The sequence below is a fragment of the Molossus molossus genome, unplaced genomic scaffold, assembly GCF_014108415.1.
Source record: "Molossus molossus isolate mMolMol1 unplaced genomic scaffold, mMolMol1.p scaffold_m16_p_8, whole genome shotgun sequence".
Classification (NCBI taxonomy): Eukaryota; Metazoa; Chordata; class Mammalia; order Chiroptera; family Molossidae; genus Molossus; species Molossus molossus.
In genome coordinates, this window is record NW_023425402.1 from 65,098,992 (window position 1) to 65,119,309 (window position 20,318).

The following is a 20,318-nucleotide window of genomic DNA, read 5'->3' on the forward strand; positions in this document are numbered from 1 at the left end:
TATAAAAGGGGTTACTTTGGCTTAGCAAACGGAGGTGAGTGGCACTCCCCTTGTGATGAATCCTACATGCCTGTTTCCAATGAAGAATTTCCTGGTGTGATCTGCTCCTTAATAGAATCGACCTGTCTCAGAAGCCCAGTGACTTTTTGAACTTCTCATATATTTTGAATACTTATAAGTCCCCTTATAGAGGCACTTGGCACATGAGGTCTATTGTTATCACTGATGCCCCATTCTTCTCCAACTAACCTGGGGAAATAGGGTATTTAAGAGATCCAGGTGTGGTAGCACTAAAGTCTGTGTGAGTACAGCTTCATAGAAAATTCTTTTGCCATGCCTGTAGCTATTTGGGGGAAAGTGAACCTGGTAGCTAAGATGGCAGCAAACAAACCTCTGACAAGTTTCAATTACAGTGCTCCCAATACACCTGAGTAGAGTGTGTAAAGAGCTGGTCAGAATCCATTCAAGTCTTTCCACAATCGTGTCTCAGTTCCTTTTCTCTTAGCTTCTTTGGTTTAAGAGTATACAACTGTAGTGAAGATCTCTAGTGTAGAACCCTTTGTTCTTCTGTGTTCCCTACCTTCATCAACAGTCACCTCTTTCATGGCTCCAGAATTTCATTTTTTTTTCCTTTGTAAACATTATTAAACTGTAATAAAAAATATAAATGTGGGTCTTAAAAGTCATCTACAAATTATCTCCTAATATTATTTCATCACTTGGGGAGAATTTTCTTCAGCTACCAGGACAACTTTTACAGAATCATTCCAGCGAGAGACACTGAGCCATCCGTTGCCTCATTTGGCTGCCTGTGCTCGCCAGATCAAGGCACGCACAGGCTGTGAATTCGGTCTACCTGATCTCAACTCTCAGCTCTGTCACATAATAGCTGTGTAATCCCTTAGGCAAGACACTTGAAATCCTCATCTTACTCAATTTCATCTTAAAATGAGGATAAGAGCACCAACTCTTAGAGTTAAGAATTGAAATATAAAGCAAGTTCTTAGCACAATGCCTAGTACTTAGTAGCAGCCAGTAAGTGTTAACTGTTACTATCATTAGCAGATTTGATACATGGGACCTAAGTCAGAGAAAGCTAGATACAGCAAGACTTTTAACTGTGTAGCCTTGGTCTTGAAAAAATATTCAAAAGCTTTTCCTCTTGGCCACTAAAGATGACTTTTCATTACCTACACAGTCAAACCTTGGTTCTCGAACATCTATCTTGAATAATTCGGTTCTCAACCAAGCTGTTTATGGAAAAAAAATGTCTTTGTTAACTTTGTTTCATGACCTGACAACCCTTTCATGCTGATACATCTCTCAGGCCACAAAGGAGAGAATGTGCAAGTATGAGCCAGTTCACAGCTAAACCCTGCCTTGCTAAGGTGCCACATAGCCTGGAGGCACTCCCTTCTCCTTAAACCAGTTTCTACCGGACGCATGTTGTGTGTGCAGTCTAATAAATTAGATTGAAAGTTCTTTAAATTCTCAACTTCAACCACTTTCATTTACATTCTAATTCTGTAATCTACTTCTACGGCCATTTCCAGACACTGCAAGCGGCATTACTCTTATTTTTTTTTTGTTATCCTCACCCGAGGATATTTTTCCACTTTTTGTACAGATAGAGTGGGAGGGAGAGAGAGGAAGGGAGAGAGAGAGAGAAACATCGACGTGAAGGGACACATCGAGTGGCTGCCACCCGCACGACCAACCAGGGCCGGGGACAAACTGCAACCGAAGTACGTGCCCTTAGCGGGAACCGAACCCGGGTCTCTCCAGACCGCAGGCCGACGCTCTAACCGCTGAGCCAAACTGGCCAGGGCTACTCTTAAAATCTTAAATTTAAATGCCCTACATATAGACCAGTTGAACAGAATGGAGAACCCAGAAATGGACCCAAGGCAATATGCTCAATTAATATTTGACAAAGGGGGCAAGAGCATACAGTGGAGTAAGGACAGCCTCTTTAATAAATGGTGCTGGGAAAATTGGACAGCTACTTGCAGAAAAATGAAACTAGACCATCAACTTACACCCTACACGAGAATAAACTCAAAATGGATAAAAGACTTAAATGTAACTCATGAATCCATAAAAATCCTAGAAGAGACTGTAGGCAACAAAATTTCAGACATCATACGTAGCAGAATTTTTACTGACACATCACCTAAGGCAATAGAAACAAAGGAGAAAATGAACACATGGGACTACATCAAACTCAAAAGCTTCTGCACAGTGAAAGATACAATCATCAAAACAGAAAGGCTACCCACTGTATGGGAGAACATGATTGCCAATGATGTATCAGATAAGGGGTTAATTTCCAATACATATAGAGTGCTCATACAACTCCACAAAAGGAAGACAAAGAACCCAATTAAAAAATGGGCAGAGGAACTAAATAGACACCTCTCCAAACAGGACATACAAATGGCTAAGAAACATATGAAGAAATGCTCAACATCACTAATCATCAGAGAGATGCAAATTAAAACAACGAGGTATCACCTCACACCTGTCAGAATGGCCGCCATCAACAAATCATCAAACAAGCATTGGCGAGGGTGTGGAGAAAAGGGGACTCTAGTGCACTGCTGGTAGGAATGCAGACTGGTGCAGCCACTATGGAAAACACTATGGTGTCACTTCAAAAAATTAAAAATTGAACTTCCATTTGACCCAGTGATCCCAGTTCTAGGAATATACCCTATGAAGCCTGAAACACCAATCAGAAAGAATATATGTACCCCCATGTTTGTAGCAGCACTATTTACAATAGCTAAGATCTGGAAACAGCCCAACTGTCCATCAGTAGATGAATGGATAAAATAGCTGTGGTACATATACACAATGGAGTACTACTCAGCTGTAAGAAAGAAAGATCTCTTATCCTTTGAGACTACATGGAGGGACCTGGAAAGTATCATCCTAAGTGAAACAAGCCAAACAGAAAGACAAGTTTCATATGATCTCACTTATTTGTGGAATATAATGAACATAACAGTCTGAGGAATGGAGTACTCCCAGAGACATGGAAGTGGGGTACAGACTGACAATCCCCTAGAGAGGGGGGTGGTGGGGGAGAGATAAACCACAGAACTTATATGCATGTATGCATGAACAGTGGACATGGACAACAAACTAGGGAAAGGGCAGGAAGGGAGGGGGAGGGGGGAATCAGTGGGGGAAAAAGGAGAAACATCTGTAATAATAATTAATAAAAAAAAAAGAAAAAGAAAATATTAAAGCATACTTATAAAAAAAATTTAGCCCTGGCCGGTTTTGCTCAGCGGTTAGAGTGTTAGCCTGCGGTCCGGAGAGACCCGGGTTCAGTTCCCGCTAAGGGCATGTAACTTGGTTGCAGTTTGTCCCCGGCCCTGGTTGGGTTGTGCGGGTGGCAACCACTCGATGTGTCCCTTTCACGTCGATGTTTCTCTCTCTCTCTCCCCCTCCCACTCTATCTGAACAAAAAATGGAAAAATGTCCTCGGGTGAGGATTAAAAAAAAAAAAAAAAAAAAAAATTTAAATGCCCTAGTCTTTCACATCTATTTCTTGGCTTTATTTCCACTACAACCCCTCTTTGACAGCATAAGACCTCCTGTCCCTTGACCACTTCCTTTCCTTCTTGGCTTTGTTTCCTAACCCTAACTAGAGCCAATTCATTGATGCATTACCCATACCAGGACTATGCACTCTTCCTTCTTTCCCCTCCATTCAAGCTGAGGAACACTACAGGATACATTACATAATCATGCAGTGCCACAAGATTAGACTCATACCTCAGCTGAGCCGTGAATGCTGGTCAGTAATTCCTGTGTATCTCCTACTTAGCTCCTTCTCCCACTCTCATCTCATACCTTCACCATTATTTACACTTTGACTTTCTATTCTTCCAAGGCTTGCTGTTGGGCAGGAATCCCCCCCACCACTCCCCACAAGGAGCTCAATATTTCTACTTAACAGACTTACTCTGAGATGTCCTTTCTATTTTGTAATGCTAATACTTCCACCTACCTATGTTCTTGGGACCAGATTCTATCTATTTCAACTTTGAGCTCTTTAATGGGTACCTCTCTAGAAGCCACAAATACTCAACTAATCTTTTGTTTTTTGTTAATATTCACGTGAGGATATTTTCTTTCTCTTTTTTTCTTCTCTCTCTTTCTAAGAGGGAGTGGAAGGGAAGGAGAGGGAGAGGAAAGGTGGGGGTGGGCAGTGTTAGAGACACATGGATTGGTTGCCTCCTGCATGTGCCCTGACTGGGCCAGGATCAAACCCAACCCAGGTATGCATCCTTGACCAGAAATCAAACCTGCAGTGCTTCAGTGAGTGGGCCAATGTTCCAACCACCAAGCCATATCAGCCAGGGCCAAGACTAATCTTAAAAGCCTTCAAATAGGGTCAGGCACTAACCAATTTCCTTTTCTTTAGAGCAAAATACTTACATTATTCACTTCCTTAGCTCATTCACCATTCGATTTTTTTTTTTTTTAATCCTCACCCGAGGACATTTTTCCATTTTTTGTTCAGGTAGAGTGGGAGGGAGAGAGAGGAACAGAGAGAGAGAGAGAGAAACATCGATGTGAAAGGAACACATCGAGTGGCTGCCACCCGCACGACCAACCAGGGCCGGGGACAAACTGCAACCGAGGTACGCGCCCTTAGCGGGAACCGAACCCGGGTCTCTCAGGACCGCGGGCCGATGCTCTAACCGCTGAGCCAAACCGGCCAGGACTCACCATTCGCTTTTGAACATAACTGGACAATAAACATTCATTATTTAGCATCCACTAAAACTTTTCTAAAGGTCAGTGGCTTCCCATGGTTAAGTCCTGTAGCCTTTTTATTCTTACTCTTATTCTCCCAGTGGTATTTAATATAAACTGTCTACCCTTCATCATTCTCTCTCTGGCTTCCATAATACTCCACAACTTTACCTCCTTTCCTGCTTCTCACCTATCCCTTCCTTCCTTCCTAAGTCTTCATTGCTAATTTCTTTTTCTTTTTTTCCTGCCCACTAAGTGTTGGTGTTCCTCAGGGTTCTCATCTTGTGATCTATCTTCTCCTACATGCTTGCTTCTTCAATTCCAACAAAATGCATTAAGTGCTTAGCACACCTCAGATTCTGGGCTAAATGCTCAGGAGGCATAAGAAAAAGACAGAATACAGTTGTTCCTCGCCACTTTGCACTTCGACTTTTGTGGCTTCACTCTATCATGGTTTTTTTCAAATATATTCATTAGAAAGTTGATCGAGACAGTGAAAATGATACAGCGCACGCTCAGTTGTCTGAGTCAATTATACACCCCTGTATTACAATTACAATTATGTATGAACTGTAGGCCTATGTACTCAGGCACCCCAGGAATCCTTCAATGCCAGATGCAACCACTAGAGTCTGGAACAGATTAACCATGATAAATAAGGGATGACTGTATTTGTCCTCAGGGGGTTTAAATTACAGAACTGTAGTTGCAGACCCCTGTAAAGAACTGATCAACTATCTCTCTCTGCCTTGATGACCTACAAGTACCTCATACTCAACATTAACTTTTCCTTCAATGCTATTCCTTCTGTACTATCTTGGTAAACAGCCTCACCATTCACAATTAGCCAAGCCAGAAACCTGAATAGGCTCTACTGGTCTATAACACTGATTTTAAAAACTGATTATGATACCCTCCAGAATCTATCTTTTCTCCTTCACAAATATCCTAAAAATAGATGTTTACACTTGCTCTCCACACTCCCAAAATTGACTTCCATTTAAACTAAGTGCAAAGGTCACCGATCACTTGCTGACCACTAAATCCAAAGGTTACTTTACAGTCCTTATCCTTACCTCAGCAGAATGTGACGGAATTGAACACACCCCTCTAAAACCCTTCATCAAGCCCTGGCCAGTTTTGCTCAGTGGTTAGAGCATTGGCCTGCAGTCCAGAGAGACCCAGGTTCGGTTTCCGCTAAGGGCATGTAACTCACTTGCAGTTTGTACCGGCCCTGGTTGGGTCCTGTGGGTGGCAGCCACTCGATGTGTTCCTTTCACACTGATGTTTCTCCCCCCCCCCCCACTCGATCTGAACAAAAAACAAAAAAATGTCCTCAAGTGAGGATAAAAATAAATAAAAAAAACCCTTCATCAAGCTAGTCTCATAACGTTTTCCCATTTCTTTTAATCTACTTTTAAATATTGAGTTACTCAGAGTTAAACTCTGGGCCCTTTGTGTCGTCCTTCCCTAAGCAATCATCCATTCACAATACTGCTCCTCTCTCAGCCTCATCTACATGAATAAATGGTATTTCAACCATTTCTTTAAACCAAAAACCGAGACATTTTCTGGACTTTCCCTCCTCTTCCTCTCTCACCGCAAATCCATGATGATCAAGTCTTGCCAAATATTCTAGCTCTCTCAAGTCTGTCCACTTGTCTCCTACCCACCACCACTCTTCCAAGCCTGACGATAACAGTTTTGAATTCCCCATGAGTATGTCCCCTCAACACAGTGCACTTTTAAACTGCAAATGTTAAGAATCTTCTTTTGCTTACAACCCAAATGTAAACCTACTGCTTAGGATGAAGTCCAACAGAATTAGGTCTAAGATATTGTGTGATCTGGCCCTTGCTTACCTTTCCTCAGTCACTTGAAACTCTTTACCAGCTTTTAACCATTTCCTCAAAAACTATTTCTATCAGAGCTTACCCTGGCCTAAAGTTTCCTCTGCCTTCCTTCCCCAACCTCTTTCTTTTTAAATATTTATCTTATTTTTATTGACTTTTTTTTGAGAGAGAGAAACATCGATCAGTCACCTCCTGCACATCCCCTACTGGGGATCCAGCCCACAATCTGGGAATGTGACCTGACTGGGATCCAACCGAGACCTCTCTGTCCATGTGATGATGCTCAATCCACTAAGCCACACTGGTCAGGCTCCAACCTCTTTCTTTGGGGAAGTTGTTGCTCTCCCTCATCACAGGCTATTACCATATTATATAGTCTTATAATACCCTTATAGTGATTACATAGACTTTGAGCTCCATGAGTCAGAGTCGTGTTTACTTAATCTCCCATTTAAGAATTCCATAAATTTTTACTGTTGCTAAGTACCTACTACATTCAAGGTACTGGACTAGGCACTTGGCATAGAATGGTAGGTGACCTAACCACAGAGGGTCCTGCCCTTATGCTACCTGTACAGTTCAATGACCTGGGTGGTTAAGAAAGCAGAAAAAAAAAAAAAAGAAAGCAATTATAACTTGTGATAAATGCTATCAAGTCAATTGAGTGCTGTAATGGAGTAATCAGTCATGGAGTTAGAAGCCTAAGGCCTGAAGAATGAGTAGGAAAACAGAATGCCAAGCAGAATAGCTATTGCAAGGGCCTTCAGAAATGAAAGAAATAGGCTGGTTTAAGAAATGTCAAAAAAAGCCAATATGGCTAGAACACAATGGACAAAGGAGTAACACAATGTGCTTGGCGACAGGCAGGAGTCACAGTAAAAACAAGCAAACAAACAAACCATATCTTCTTCAAAGGGTAGTGTGAAGATAAGGAATTCCCCTCACCCACCCCTTCACCCAAAAATATTACTTAAAAAGAAACAACCCAGCTGCCTGGTGGGGAATATTCTAAAATAAAAAGTTCATAAGGAGAATGCTATAATGGTCGATTATAAAAAATAATGGTGATTTGGATGAGACAAGAAGTGAAAGGGCTCCTTTTACTTAGGAGGTAGAAATAACTGTAATTGTAACCAAACACAGGGAAAGTGCATGAATTGATTACCGTGACATTAAAGAACCTAGCTTGAAAAACTTAGGTAGTGACTTCACTTATCTAAATAAAGAATACTGAGAGGAATACTGATGAGTACAAACCTGAATTAAGAAAAATTTGGTCTTAGAACACACATTTAAGCGACAGATTCATTGGTAATACCACACTCCACAGAACAGACCAAATCATCCAAAGAGTAAAGAGACATACACAATGAACCAAAGGTCAGGTACTAGGATTGGAGTCAGTGATGGAGCAGCCAGGAAGGGTAAAGAGAAAACATCAAGAAAACAGTATTTCAAAGAGGAAGTCATCAACTCTATTGAATGCAACTCAGGCAGTGAATGAGGGCAGAAAAACCAACCAACAGATAGGCACCATGGAAGAGATTGGTGATTCTGATGAGAGCAATTTCAGGAGTTGCAGGGGCATATAAAATCGTAGTAAATCAGAAGTGAAGAACTGGGGTTGTCTGACTAGGCAACCTTCTATGACAGGAACCAAATAATTGGCAGCCCCTTCTTTCAAGGATAGTAGCTAGGGAATATTTATAATCTGTTAGAAAGGATCTAGTAAAAGAAGGTTGATGAAACATGAGTAGTTAATTGTTTTTGAGAAGGTGAGGGTGGATGGAATCCAGACCACTTGGGGAGGGGTTGGTTTTTAGTAAGTATAAGATAGCACAAAAATAGATGAGTTCATAAATTTGGTTAAAAAGTTGAGAAATTTTTGTATTTTCTCAGCAAAATGTGACTAAAGATATTCAGATGAAGAGAGTGGGAATATTGAGTGAAAGAGTATTTAAATCATTTAAGTTTGTGGAAGTTAGTTACAATAAAACTAGAAAAACCATCAGGCAGTTTTTAGATAAACCTGCTTGGTGTAATAATTCTCTCCCATTCAACTGCTCAAGATTGAATTTTTTTCTAGACCGTGACAGAATGGCATGGTCACAGAATATTTGCAAAGCAGTATGTATAACACTGGGATCTAGTCTCTAAACTAAACAAGCAGAGGACAGGAGTAAGCTGACAAATAAGCACGTGGTAGTGGTAGCTTTCAATGATTAGTTGTGATAGTCTTTTTAGTGGAGGTAACTCAGGGTGAGCTGGAAAAAATTTGTGGTTGGAGAAAAGGAATCTTGAATCCAAGATCTGGAAGTAACAGGTTTTAAAAGTAACATGGTATAGAGCTCCCATTTATGGGAAGCATAATGAAAGGCACCTTGCTTGAGCAAGGCCATTAGAAAACAAATCATTTTGTTCCTTGAATGATAGTGCTGTGAGAAAAGATAATAAACAAGTAAATATAAAAATTAAAAACATTTATAGAGAATAGGTATGTGAAACTGAGTGATTCGGATGCTTCTCTGATGAGGTGGCATTTAAGTCGAGAATTGATGGATAAGGAATAAGCCATACAAATATAGAAATAAGCATTCTAGACATATGAGACAATATGAGTCAAGCAAGGCCTTGAGATGGTGGAAGAAGTTCAATGTGTGTTCAAAGACATGGAAACATCAGGAAAATGGGAAGTATGTGTTTGGAGAGATTGGCAGGGACTTTCAGTAAGATTAGATTTTAAACAAAGTGCACTTAGTTGACATTAAATAAATATTTAAACGTAGGATATTAAAAACATCAATGAGCAATACATTCAATCAATTGGAATGGACAAACTGACCAGTCAGAATCACCATCATTTGTAAACAGCTACTGAAGCCACATTGATGCATACCTGATTATCAGTCCTGGCTGAATAAATGCCATTTTAGATCATTTCCCCAAAGTGTGCTCCTTAGAACACTAATTAAATGGTATATACTTAAATATTAAAAAAGCTCTGACACAGACTTCACCTTCCAACCCTCTGGTGTCTCACTACAATAGATTTTGAAAAAGGCTGCTTTACTGCTCTACTATTTGTTGTTATTAATCCTCACCGAAGAATATTTTTCCATTGACTTTAAGAAAATGGAGAAAGGGAAGGGGGGTGGAGAGGGAGAGAGAAACACGGATGTGACTCAGATCAATTGGTTGCCTTCCGGAGCACTCCCGACCTGGGTGGGGATCAAATCTGCAACTCAGGTACATGCCCTTGACCAGGAATCAAACTTCTGACCCTTTGGTACAAGTGCCAATGTTCTAACCACCAAGCAACACCAGCCAGGGCTGTTCAACCTTTTTAACAACTCTCATATCCATTAGTTTTTTTCTCAACTCCATCAACATTCTGTTGTCTGGTTCCCATTTTTTGCCTGGACTATCTCAAACCTCCCTGCTTTTTAATCTCCAACTTACCCAGTTTATTCTCTCTATAGTACCAATGATCTTTCTAAAATTGGTATCTAATCAAATTATTCAATCTAGATGCATTAAGTAACCACTTAAAAAAAAACCCCACAAGATGAAGACTAATATGGCATACAAGAACCTTCATAATCTGGCCTGGCCCATCTGCCGCTTCAGCTTCAGCTTCTCTAATTCCCTTTTCACATGGACCACTTGCAATACTGTAGAGGCACTGTGCCCCTTCATACTCCTATGCCTAGAATTCCTTTGTCCTCTCTGACCATCTGATGTCTACTCATTCATCTTTCAAGACTTATCTTTTCTATAAGACTTTCATAATTGCCAACCTTCCCCTCTCCCAAAATAAGAGCATTCTTCCTTTGATATCTCAAGCTGTAATATTTATGTACTTTTATCTTAATAGCTAGCAACTGTATTTGCTAGCCTAATAATAAAAATTTACCTTGTTAAAACTCTGTCTAGCCCTTTAAAATAATTAAACTATGCAGAATTTAACATTGATGAAAATTTCCCAAACTATTATATTTCACTTAACACAACAATGTATTTCGAATACATAACAAGTTCTGATCTGTAAGATTTAAATTCTTTGGGTTTAGAAGAGGGAAAAAACAATTTTATGATGATGAAATCTCAGGCAAATTTAGGCTATAGGAAAAATATATCTCAAGACAAATGACTGAGGAAAAGTATACCATGAAAAATATATACTTTATGATTCTTTTTTTAATACTTCGGCATTGCATTCCATATCAAATTTTACCAACATGCTATTCTATAAATTCATATTTATTTTATACCACAATTTGATTATTTCTGTTCCATGCTAAAAAGCCCACTCTTTCATAATAACTTTTAGCATACAGAACTTGGCATATAAAAAATTTAACTCAATGTTGGCAAACTCTTTCCCCAACATACAGGAGAACCATTACAGAAATATGTAGTGGTCAATGTTTTTAAGTTAATGAGCAAAAGAAAAGCCCCAATACACTGGCATTTTCACTTAACAGTGGCTCATCACTAAACTCATCAGAAATAAACCTACTTGCCTCTGCACAATATAGGGTAGTTTTGCCAAATGCCTGCCTTTAAGACCTAGATCAACTTCAAAGAAAAGTGTACGGAAACATAAGTTGTTAACAAAAATTTAATATTAAAATTACTCAAAGTTAAGTTATTGTTAATTTAGGAAAAAAACATGTATTAATCACCCATAAGAACTTTTATTTTAATAAATAACAGTGGACTTACCAAAGGGTAGGGATTTTAATGTGTCAAGTTTTATGCATATTGGTAATAAACCTTAAGGAGGTAAAACCAACTATTCAATATAACCCATTAGGCCCTAAAAATAAAACTATAATACTTGCTCATTTATTCAGAGTACCAACAATTTCAGTTAAGTGCTTCATTTTCCTGCAAATCTGATGTTACACAGGGAATACACACATTTTCATATAATCACAATCTCATCAATATCTCAGGCTAATAATATTGTGAATGCAACTGGTTTATAACAAACACAAAGTCAAAAATCAATGCTACTATTTATGGCACTCAGAAAACAAAAGTCAATTTGAAAGGATGTTTTCTTTTGTTTCCAGTGCTGATTTAGTTGGGCTTCAACTAAACTCTTCTAAAATTAACTTCTATCTCTAGCTGTGAATCCACAGTATAAATATGGTAAATAAAGCTAAACTATAAGAGCTAACTATATACTAAATAACCAAAATAATCTGTAACAACTAATACTGCTCTCAAAGACCAATCTAATGAAAAAAGCATCATTAGATATGGTGGGAAAATACAGACAAATCTGTACAATCTAACATCTATAAACAGTAAAATCAAAACATCCAACTTCCTTATAGAAAGTGTTTCAAAGGACTCTTGTATTTTATAAACACAAGATGGGCTCACTTTGATGATACCAATTTTAAGATTTATAAAAATGCTTAAAAAAATTTTTCCACAAAAGTTTATACATTTTAAAGCTATACACCAATCTATAAATCTCAGAAAATGAAAGAAAAAAAAACCCCTTTATAAGATCACATGTATAAAACAAGAAATGAAATGTGATTTTATTTAAGGCAATACTGGGCTACTTCACAAATCACCACCTCAAATATTTACACTGCTCCACACTACTAGTTTCTATCACATTCACAAAGGATTTTTTAAAATACCAAATGTTTAAAATCTTGATGTAAATTCTTTATTCACATTTCCATTAGATTTCATGGAATCATATAATCTATATCCAATTAGAAGCATGGGGGAGGGGGGTGAGACTGTAGCTACAGGAAACTAGTAAAGAATCTGCTTCAATTTCACATGAACACCACCCCAAATCCTGGATGGTAAATTTACAAAGCAGAGCAAGGTGTTGATATAATGTGCCTACTTTGTGAAAAGTAATTTTGATATCTTGTAAATAAACGCTTTTGTAAAAATCAATGAACTATGGCAGAGTTTCTAGTTTCAGTTAAAAAAATTCTTAATTTAAAACAATAAAAGGAGTTTTAAAAAGTTGATTACTTAGTTAAAAATTAAAATTCCAAATATAAATGTGTAATTTAATAGTTTAGACTTACACACTGCTGGTGGCAGCAAATGATTTACAATAATAAATATATACAAAAAAGATATCTACAAACAAAGAGTAATGTTATACATGAGAAGTGACCTGGTGAAACAAATCAGTCACAGATAATTCATTTTAGTTCATGAAAGGGGAAACTGGTTGATAGAAATTTGAGGTTTAGCTCAGTATTTACAATAACTGCAGTTCTGATTCTGTTCTTCAAGTCCCATAGGGATAAAAAAAGTTTTACATGACAAATGTCATGTTTTTTTTTTTCCTTTTTGTTTTTTTTGGCCAGGTTAATTCATGTCAACAACAACCAAAAATAATGAAAAGTTTCACAATTCTAGCATGCTTGATGGCTTTCTATTTAAAATAAAAGTGTAAATGATGTATTTATAGCACATTAGTTATCAGTACTGCCCTCTCCCTGTGGCTTTACCCATACTGATTTCTTTCATAACAGACACATCTGGATCATTTGAATGTACTTCAAGTTTTTTCAGACTGACGGTAGGTTTCATTTCCTGAAGTTGCTTTAAGACAAGCTCAGTGCAATCTTTCAGAGTCTTGTCTAAAACAATTTTTACATTATCACTGCACTGAAGCTGTGATGGATTGGCAAACTGTACAAAGGTTTCACTTTCTTTATAAGAACATATGTGATTTCCACTATTCACAGCAGTCTTGTCTATATTTTTTCTTGAATTTGAATGGGATCCTTTCTTATTTCCACTATTTGAATGGTCTTTGTCAGTACTTTTCTTCTGTTTCACTGCAGATTCCTCAAGAAACTTCAGAAATGATACTTCAAATCCCATTGGTTTAAATGAGCTCCAGTCAAAAGATGCAGGATGCTCTTCAGTGGTTTGAATTGCAACAGCAGTTTCTTCTTCCTTATGCATATTACTCAACTCAACTACTGGTACAGGTTCAGCCTTTTCAATTTTCCTCTTTTTATTTTGGGAGACATTTTTTTCTTTATTAACTCTCTTCAAATTAGGTGCTTTTTGTTTTTCTGATTGGCAGAGGTTATTTTCCTGAAAGTCATTACTTACATTTGAAGAGGTATGAGCTTGGGTCTCCACACCTGCGTTGTCTTCATTTATTAATTTTGTAATAAATAATTCTGTTAGTTCATCCATTTCGTCTTTTTCATTTTTTTCAACTTCCTTCTGTGGAACTGTAGTTGTTGAGTTATCATTGCTTTCTGATACACACGTATCAGATTCTTTCACATCATTCTTAACAACTTCTTGATGAGATGTTTCCTTTAAATGTGAGTTGCAACACTGTTTGAAGACAATAAGAAGATTGCGGTGTTGTGCTGTAAATGCCTTAGATAATTTATGACATTTATAATGTCTAATTATATTGCTTTCACTTGTAACAACTGAAGTACACCCCTTTATCATACAAGGATACTGGGTTACAAATCTGCTTGTACATTCAGATAAGGCATCATTTCTAGCCTTAATAGAATATACATGCTTTCCACGTTTCAGAGAATAAGGCTTATTTTCTTCAATCTGTACAATTTTTGCATTCTTGTTTTCTAAATTATTTTTTTTCTTTCGTTTGGTCTTAGGCATTTTGGTTCCTTCTTTTCCAGATCTGTGTTTTGTCCCTCGATGTTTGGACTTTGTCTTTTCTTGGTTTGCTTTGCTTGATATATTTTCCTGACCAGATGTTAATCTTCTTGGCCGAATCAAATGAGCTTTATGTTTGTCATTATGCTTATTAAAAATGTGTCGAAGGAGGTTAGACCGAGTTGCATATATACGGTCACAGCCTTCACAGTCACACTTGTATATGCCATCCTCTTCAGTTTTGCTTCCCCTTATCCCAATTCCATGGTCTGTCTCAAGATGAACAACATAGTTCAAATATGTGGTAAATGAAGATTTACATTCTAACTGGTCACATGGAAATTTCCCAACGTCAACAGAAGCAGTCATACTTTCAATTTCCTCAGGAGTCATTTCATGAAGTTTCATATAGTGTTGTATTAGGCCAGTAATTGCTTGGAAAATTCGAGAACAGTCACTAACCTGACATCGAAATTCTTTCACAGTTTGTTTAGTTTCAATTTCTTCACTTTCTTTACCAGCTTCGCTTTCTTCTTCAACCTCTGCAGAAAATGCAGGTAGATCTGATTTGTGTACAGCTTGGTAATGCAGAATTAAGTTTTGCTGTATTGTAAAGGCAGCAAAGCAGCCCTGATGAACACATCGATAAGGTCTGTAGGGACTGTATCTTGTTGGAAACTCAAGGGATTGGGGAACTGGCTTCTTGCGTTTTTTCTCCTCCTTTTCTTTTTTATGTCTCCTAATTTTCCGTCCTTTGGTTTGCATGTTTGTGAGAGAATTTGTATTACATTGTTCTGAAATAACTGTGATCACTTGTGAAGAACTTTCTGTTTTTTCAGGACTTTTTTTTTCTGTAAGTTGTTTTTCTGGAATCACTGCTGTATTACTGAAGGCATTTTCCTTCATTGCTCCCAATTCCACAGCAGACGGTAATTCCCTTTTATTTTCTTCTGTCACAGCTAGCTGTCTTTTTACTTGTGTTATTCGGGGAGCTGACAAATTTTCACTCTGAGACTTTCTCCCATAAGGCCTTTTTATTTTTAACTTTACCATTTCTTCTGTTGTAAAATGATGTACCAACTGACAGTGTGCCCGGAGGTTAGAATTTCTTGTAAATGTCTTTGTACATGTAGGTACTACACATTTAAATGGAGCAAATTTCAATTGATTCTTCTTAATTTCCAGAATCATCTCTGGAGTGTACTGATGAATTTTCCCATAGTGCTTAAATAGTGCATCCTTTGTCATAGCACTGTAATTACAGCCTTGGTTTTGACACACAAAGGGTTTATTAACTTTGTCACTAAACTGAATATTATTTAGCATTTCAGAAACTGGCTGAACAACTGTAACGTTTGGAATTGATTTAACAGGAGTAGGAGTCAGTGTCACTGACGTATTCATTAGTACACACTGGGATGCTGGGGTGGATAGGTCATTTTCTAATTTTAATTTCTGTAAGCCTTCTAAAATTTCCTGTATTTGATCCTCCTTATGCAATACTTCAGATTGGGGAATGTTACTTTTTGTTGGCACCACACCTATGAAGGAGGAAAACTGAGAGGAATCAGGTAATTTGTTATTTTGTACAGTGTTTAATGAAGAAAGCTGAATGTTATAATTTATTTGAGCATTCTGTGATGTTTCACCAACACCCTGAGATCCACTTTTTACCTCAAGTATTTGAGAATTCATAGCACTTTTAATAATTTCAAGAGTCTTTTCAAAGTTTTGTATAACATTGTCTTCAGAAATCTGCAAATCAGAATTTATTGAAGTTGTGCATGAATTCAAAGCCATCATTTGGGAATCACCATTTTCAGTTTTTAATGGTAAAGGAGTTAACACTGTATGAGACTCAAGATTGGTTTTAAAGTTTTCTTTTACATCAGTCATAAATAACTGATTGTCAACATTATTTAATTTCTGTGTTAGATTTTCCACCAAAGCCCGAGGTTCACAATTTGGAATTACATTTGAATGCAGGTTAGTAGTTGGTATCTCAATACTCTTTGCTATAAGTCCCATTGCTGTTAAGTCATTTGTTACCAAGTTTTGGGATGCATTAGGTGCAATTAATGGAGTAACTTTCTTTCTTCTCTTAGAAGCACTGTTTCCTTTTTTATTTAAATGACTGGACCTTGTGTTCTGAGGACCACTTATAACTGAAACACGTGAACTATTACTGGTAAAATTTGGTGATGGCCCACTAGAATTACGGAATGTACTAGAGCACAAACCATTTTCAACAGTCTTCAGTAATAAGTCATTTGTTGGAAAACCAGGCAAACTGCTACATTCCTCAATGGAGGGAGTTTTAGAGTTTGGTGTTCTATTCTGGTTTGTCAGCAGGGTGTTTGGATGGCACACAGTCTGCAACAGGGGTGGTGGCACTGTTGGATTTGGTATCACTGTCGCATTTACTTGTGTTGCATCTGAGACACAACCTGTTGGAACATGAGAAAGCATTTCGGCACCCTCAAATGTACTGGGAATGCCAGCAGTTTCCAAAGCCTGTTTAATAATTTCACTTCCTTCTTGACTAACAGTTGTATTAAAGTTAGTTACACCAGCCCTGGAAAATGTATTTGGTAAAAATGTTGATGAGCGATTTTCAGCAGCAAGAAGTTGTAGGAATGATGAATCTTTAAAACATGTTTCTGGATTGAAGGTAGATGGTGTAGATGGTTGTGCCTGCTGCAAATTTACTGCATTTGTGGAGAGAATCATGCTGGCAAGAAGAGAAGGCTGCCCATTACTCTGCAGAAGTTCTTGAGCAATTTCTGCTCCATCCAGTGGTTTACAGTAAGATCGCTTAGACAAGTGTCCACCCAGAGATCTGGGATTGGTAAAAGCCCTATAACACCTGCTACAGATAAATTTCCCATCTCTGATAATTGCAGGCCACTTAGCCCTTTTGTTGTGCTTGGGTTTTCTGTCCTTCCCATTTGGGCCTCGCCCACGGTCTTTTTTAACTTTTTCAGGAGCAGACTGTTGCACATTGGTGCTACTGAAGTCATTTGCAACATTTACTTGTGAGGGGAAAACTGCATTTTCAACATTACCTCCTTTCAGAAAAGAGGAACTAGTGTTTCCTTCAATCTGTGAGGAAAAATGATTTGTACTGTTTTCCAGTTGGGAAAAAACAGAATTAGTCCCACTATCTGCTGGTGAAGGAAAGAGAGACATTGAACTACTTTCTGCAGGTAAAGGAAGAAAAGGATCTGAGCCACTGTCAATATTCAAAGGCAAAACTGTTTTGGTTAAATCATCCATTTGTGCTGGCAAGGTAGTATTAGACAAATTTTCCATCTGGGAACATAACATACCACCTTGTTCATTTTTATCCTGAGAAGATATATTTGGATTTATGACACTTTCCACTGAAGGCAACAGTGGAGCTGACACACTGGTTAAATGAGCTGGAAAGATGGAAGATGAGACACACTGCAACTGATCTGAACAAGAAGAATTCCCATTGGCTTTGGTCTGTGGCGTAAAAAATGCATTGTTAGAGCTGCTCACTTGTGATGGCAAAAAATAAACAAACTTTCCATTATTTGGTGCATTTAAGTTGTTAGATTTCTGACCTTTTTTACTTTTGCACTGCATTTTAAATGCAGCATACTGGTCAGGGTGTGCTGTCTTCATGTGTTTCCCAATACTCTGTGAAGAATTATACGTTCGAGTACAACCCTCAACCTGGCAACTGAACTTCTGAACTGGCGCTTTTGGAGGCACTGATGGAGTTCCTAAAGAACTTAGGTTGGGCTGTGGTGGAGCAAATGTGGTACCTTCTAATGTCTTAAGGGGTAAATTATAAAGATTGGACGATGTTTTCACATTACCTCCACATTCAAACTTAGATGTTGGTAAACTGTTTTGAAATCCTGTCTCATTTTGCACAGAAAAGGTCATCAAATTGTTCACTTGTCTTTCTAAGTTTTGTGGGGTAAGGTCACCTATTTTGAGGGTTTCTGAATTTACTAAAGAATTCTGGGTAATCTGAACTTCATTAAAGCAATTCTGCTCTTTTCTCTCCTGGAAACCTGGATGACACAAATCATTACATGTATCTTCAACTACTGTATGTAAGTTTGCAACCAGTGATTCACCAGTGTCTACCACAGTTGAGTTTTCTTGCTTTCCAAAGTTATCCTCAATCCCCTGGTTGAGGGACACCTTAAGGGACACAGCTACTTCACCTGTCTGTAGCAGAGTAGTGGCAGCAGGGTTTTCCAAACCATTTGGCAACGTTTCATCAGTCTGACTGAGCTCGGAAGCAGAAATCTGGTCTTGTTTGGCCACAGCAGATTCTGCCTTACTTTTAACCCAAGCATCACTTCTATCTGCTGATAAGGTATTTTCAATGTTATTTTGTGAAGGTAGCACAGACCTCTCTTTCTCAGTGTTCCCTTCTGAGTTCTGATTCACTTTGGAAGGCTGAACAGAAGCTCCAGATGAACTAAGTTGGTCTTCTGGAGGCAGCGCTTTTTCAGTGCTATGATCATCCAAATGTTTCTCTAGCTCACTCTGAGAACGATATACTTTACCACAACCTGTAAACTTACAAGTGTAGGTATTATAATGCTGTGCTTCATGATCATATAGTAAATAAGCTTCTGAGAAAATCCTGCCACATTTAGGAAACATACACTTTGCTCTAAAAACTTGATGTTCCTTTCGGTGGGTTAAGAGCTCCGCGTAACTATTAAAACCAGCCTTACATTTCATCTGTATACAGATATATGGTTTACTGCCACAGTGCATTTGTAAGTGATCATTGAGATGAGTAACACTTACAAAATGCCGCCTACAGTACTGGCAAATCACTTTTTTGCTTTGCATTTCAAGAAAGCGCTTGGCATCTTCATTATCCTTATGCCCCTTTACGTGAGCAATTAGATTTTTAAAGTACTTAAAGCCCTTTTTACAAAAAGTTATAGGGCAATTAAATTCATTGACAGGTACTGGTTTCTGTACTGGGACCACTTCTGGCTCATAAGATTTATCTTTGTCATCATTTTCATCATCTGAACCATCATTGTCATTAAATACTATAAAGTCTGTTGAATAGAGACTATTCTTTTTTATAGGCCGCTGTTCCTGCTTGGCCACAGCATTAGCCTTCTGATTTTCATTGGTAGTTGTGATCTTAGGAGGCCTTCCCAATCTTCTTAATGGTTTCATAGCTGCTAGTCTCTCTTTACTAGATTGTTTAACATGCAACGTGACATGAGGAACAAAAGTTTCTTTAGAATTAAAGTTCTTTGCACATATAGGACAACTGTAAATTCCATCTTTGTAATGTTTCTGAGCATGGCGTACTATTCTATGGCCAAGGAATTCCTTGTCACATAGTACACAATACTGCATGTAGGCTTGCCAATTTCGAAACCTAGCAGATATAAATCCCCTCTCCCTTAATTGTTTTATTTCTCTCTTCTTCTGCTTTTCATCACAAAGGCCAGAATTAGCACCAACTCCACCAGAAAGTCCGTTCACAGAAGTTTCTTTGATCTCTTCCTGGTAGTCTACTACTTTCTCATAAACTTCACTGTCATTTAGTTCATCAATTGAAGACACAATAGATGCTTCTTCCCCCATTAACGCAAGACATTGTCGTTTTAAGGTTTTCCAATCCCAGAATTCTGGATCAAAGGGCCACTGAGTTTTTAATACAAGTAAGAGCTCACAGCGTAGAGAATTTGGTATTGGAAGATTCTCTTCATCATATTTCTGGTCTGGCTGATTATACAACATTTCCACAGCATAATATGCATCTACCGTAGGCTCAATAAGAAATTCACTCAATTGACAAGCACGTTTAACTTCCAGATCATCAGGCAACAAGCATGAAATGGTCTTGCAAATAGATATTTTCACTTCGTTATTTTCTGTAGATTCCAAGCGAAGAGCTTTAACACATAGTTCTATACAGGTAGCAAGTCCAGCCCCTTCAGTCTGTGAAAAAGCAAATAGGAAATGTTAACTTAATCTACACTAATCAATACAGATTTGTGAATTTAGTAATTTAAAATT

At 38.1% G+C, this 20,318-nt stretch overlaps 1 protein-coding gene across 2 annotated transcripts in view; it reads right to left on the reverse strand.

The window, feature by feature from the left end:
* Positions 1 to 12,985: 12,985 nt before the first annotated feature.
* ZNF292 (zinc finger protein 292) overlaps positions 12,986 to 20,318 on the reverse strand; it is an 81,536-nt gene continuing 74,203 nt past the window's right edge. For both annotated transcript variants that reach the window (XM_036248032.1, XM_036248033.1), the window contains one exon: positions 12,986 to 20,240. In XM_036248032.1, coding sequence (XP_036103925.1) covers positions 13,101 to 20,240 — 7,140 coding nt within the window. In that variant the 3' untranslated portion in view covers positions 12,986 to 13,100. The remainder of the gene's footprint in view (positions 20,241 to 20,318) is intronic.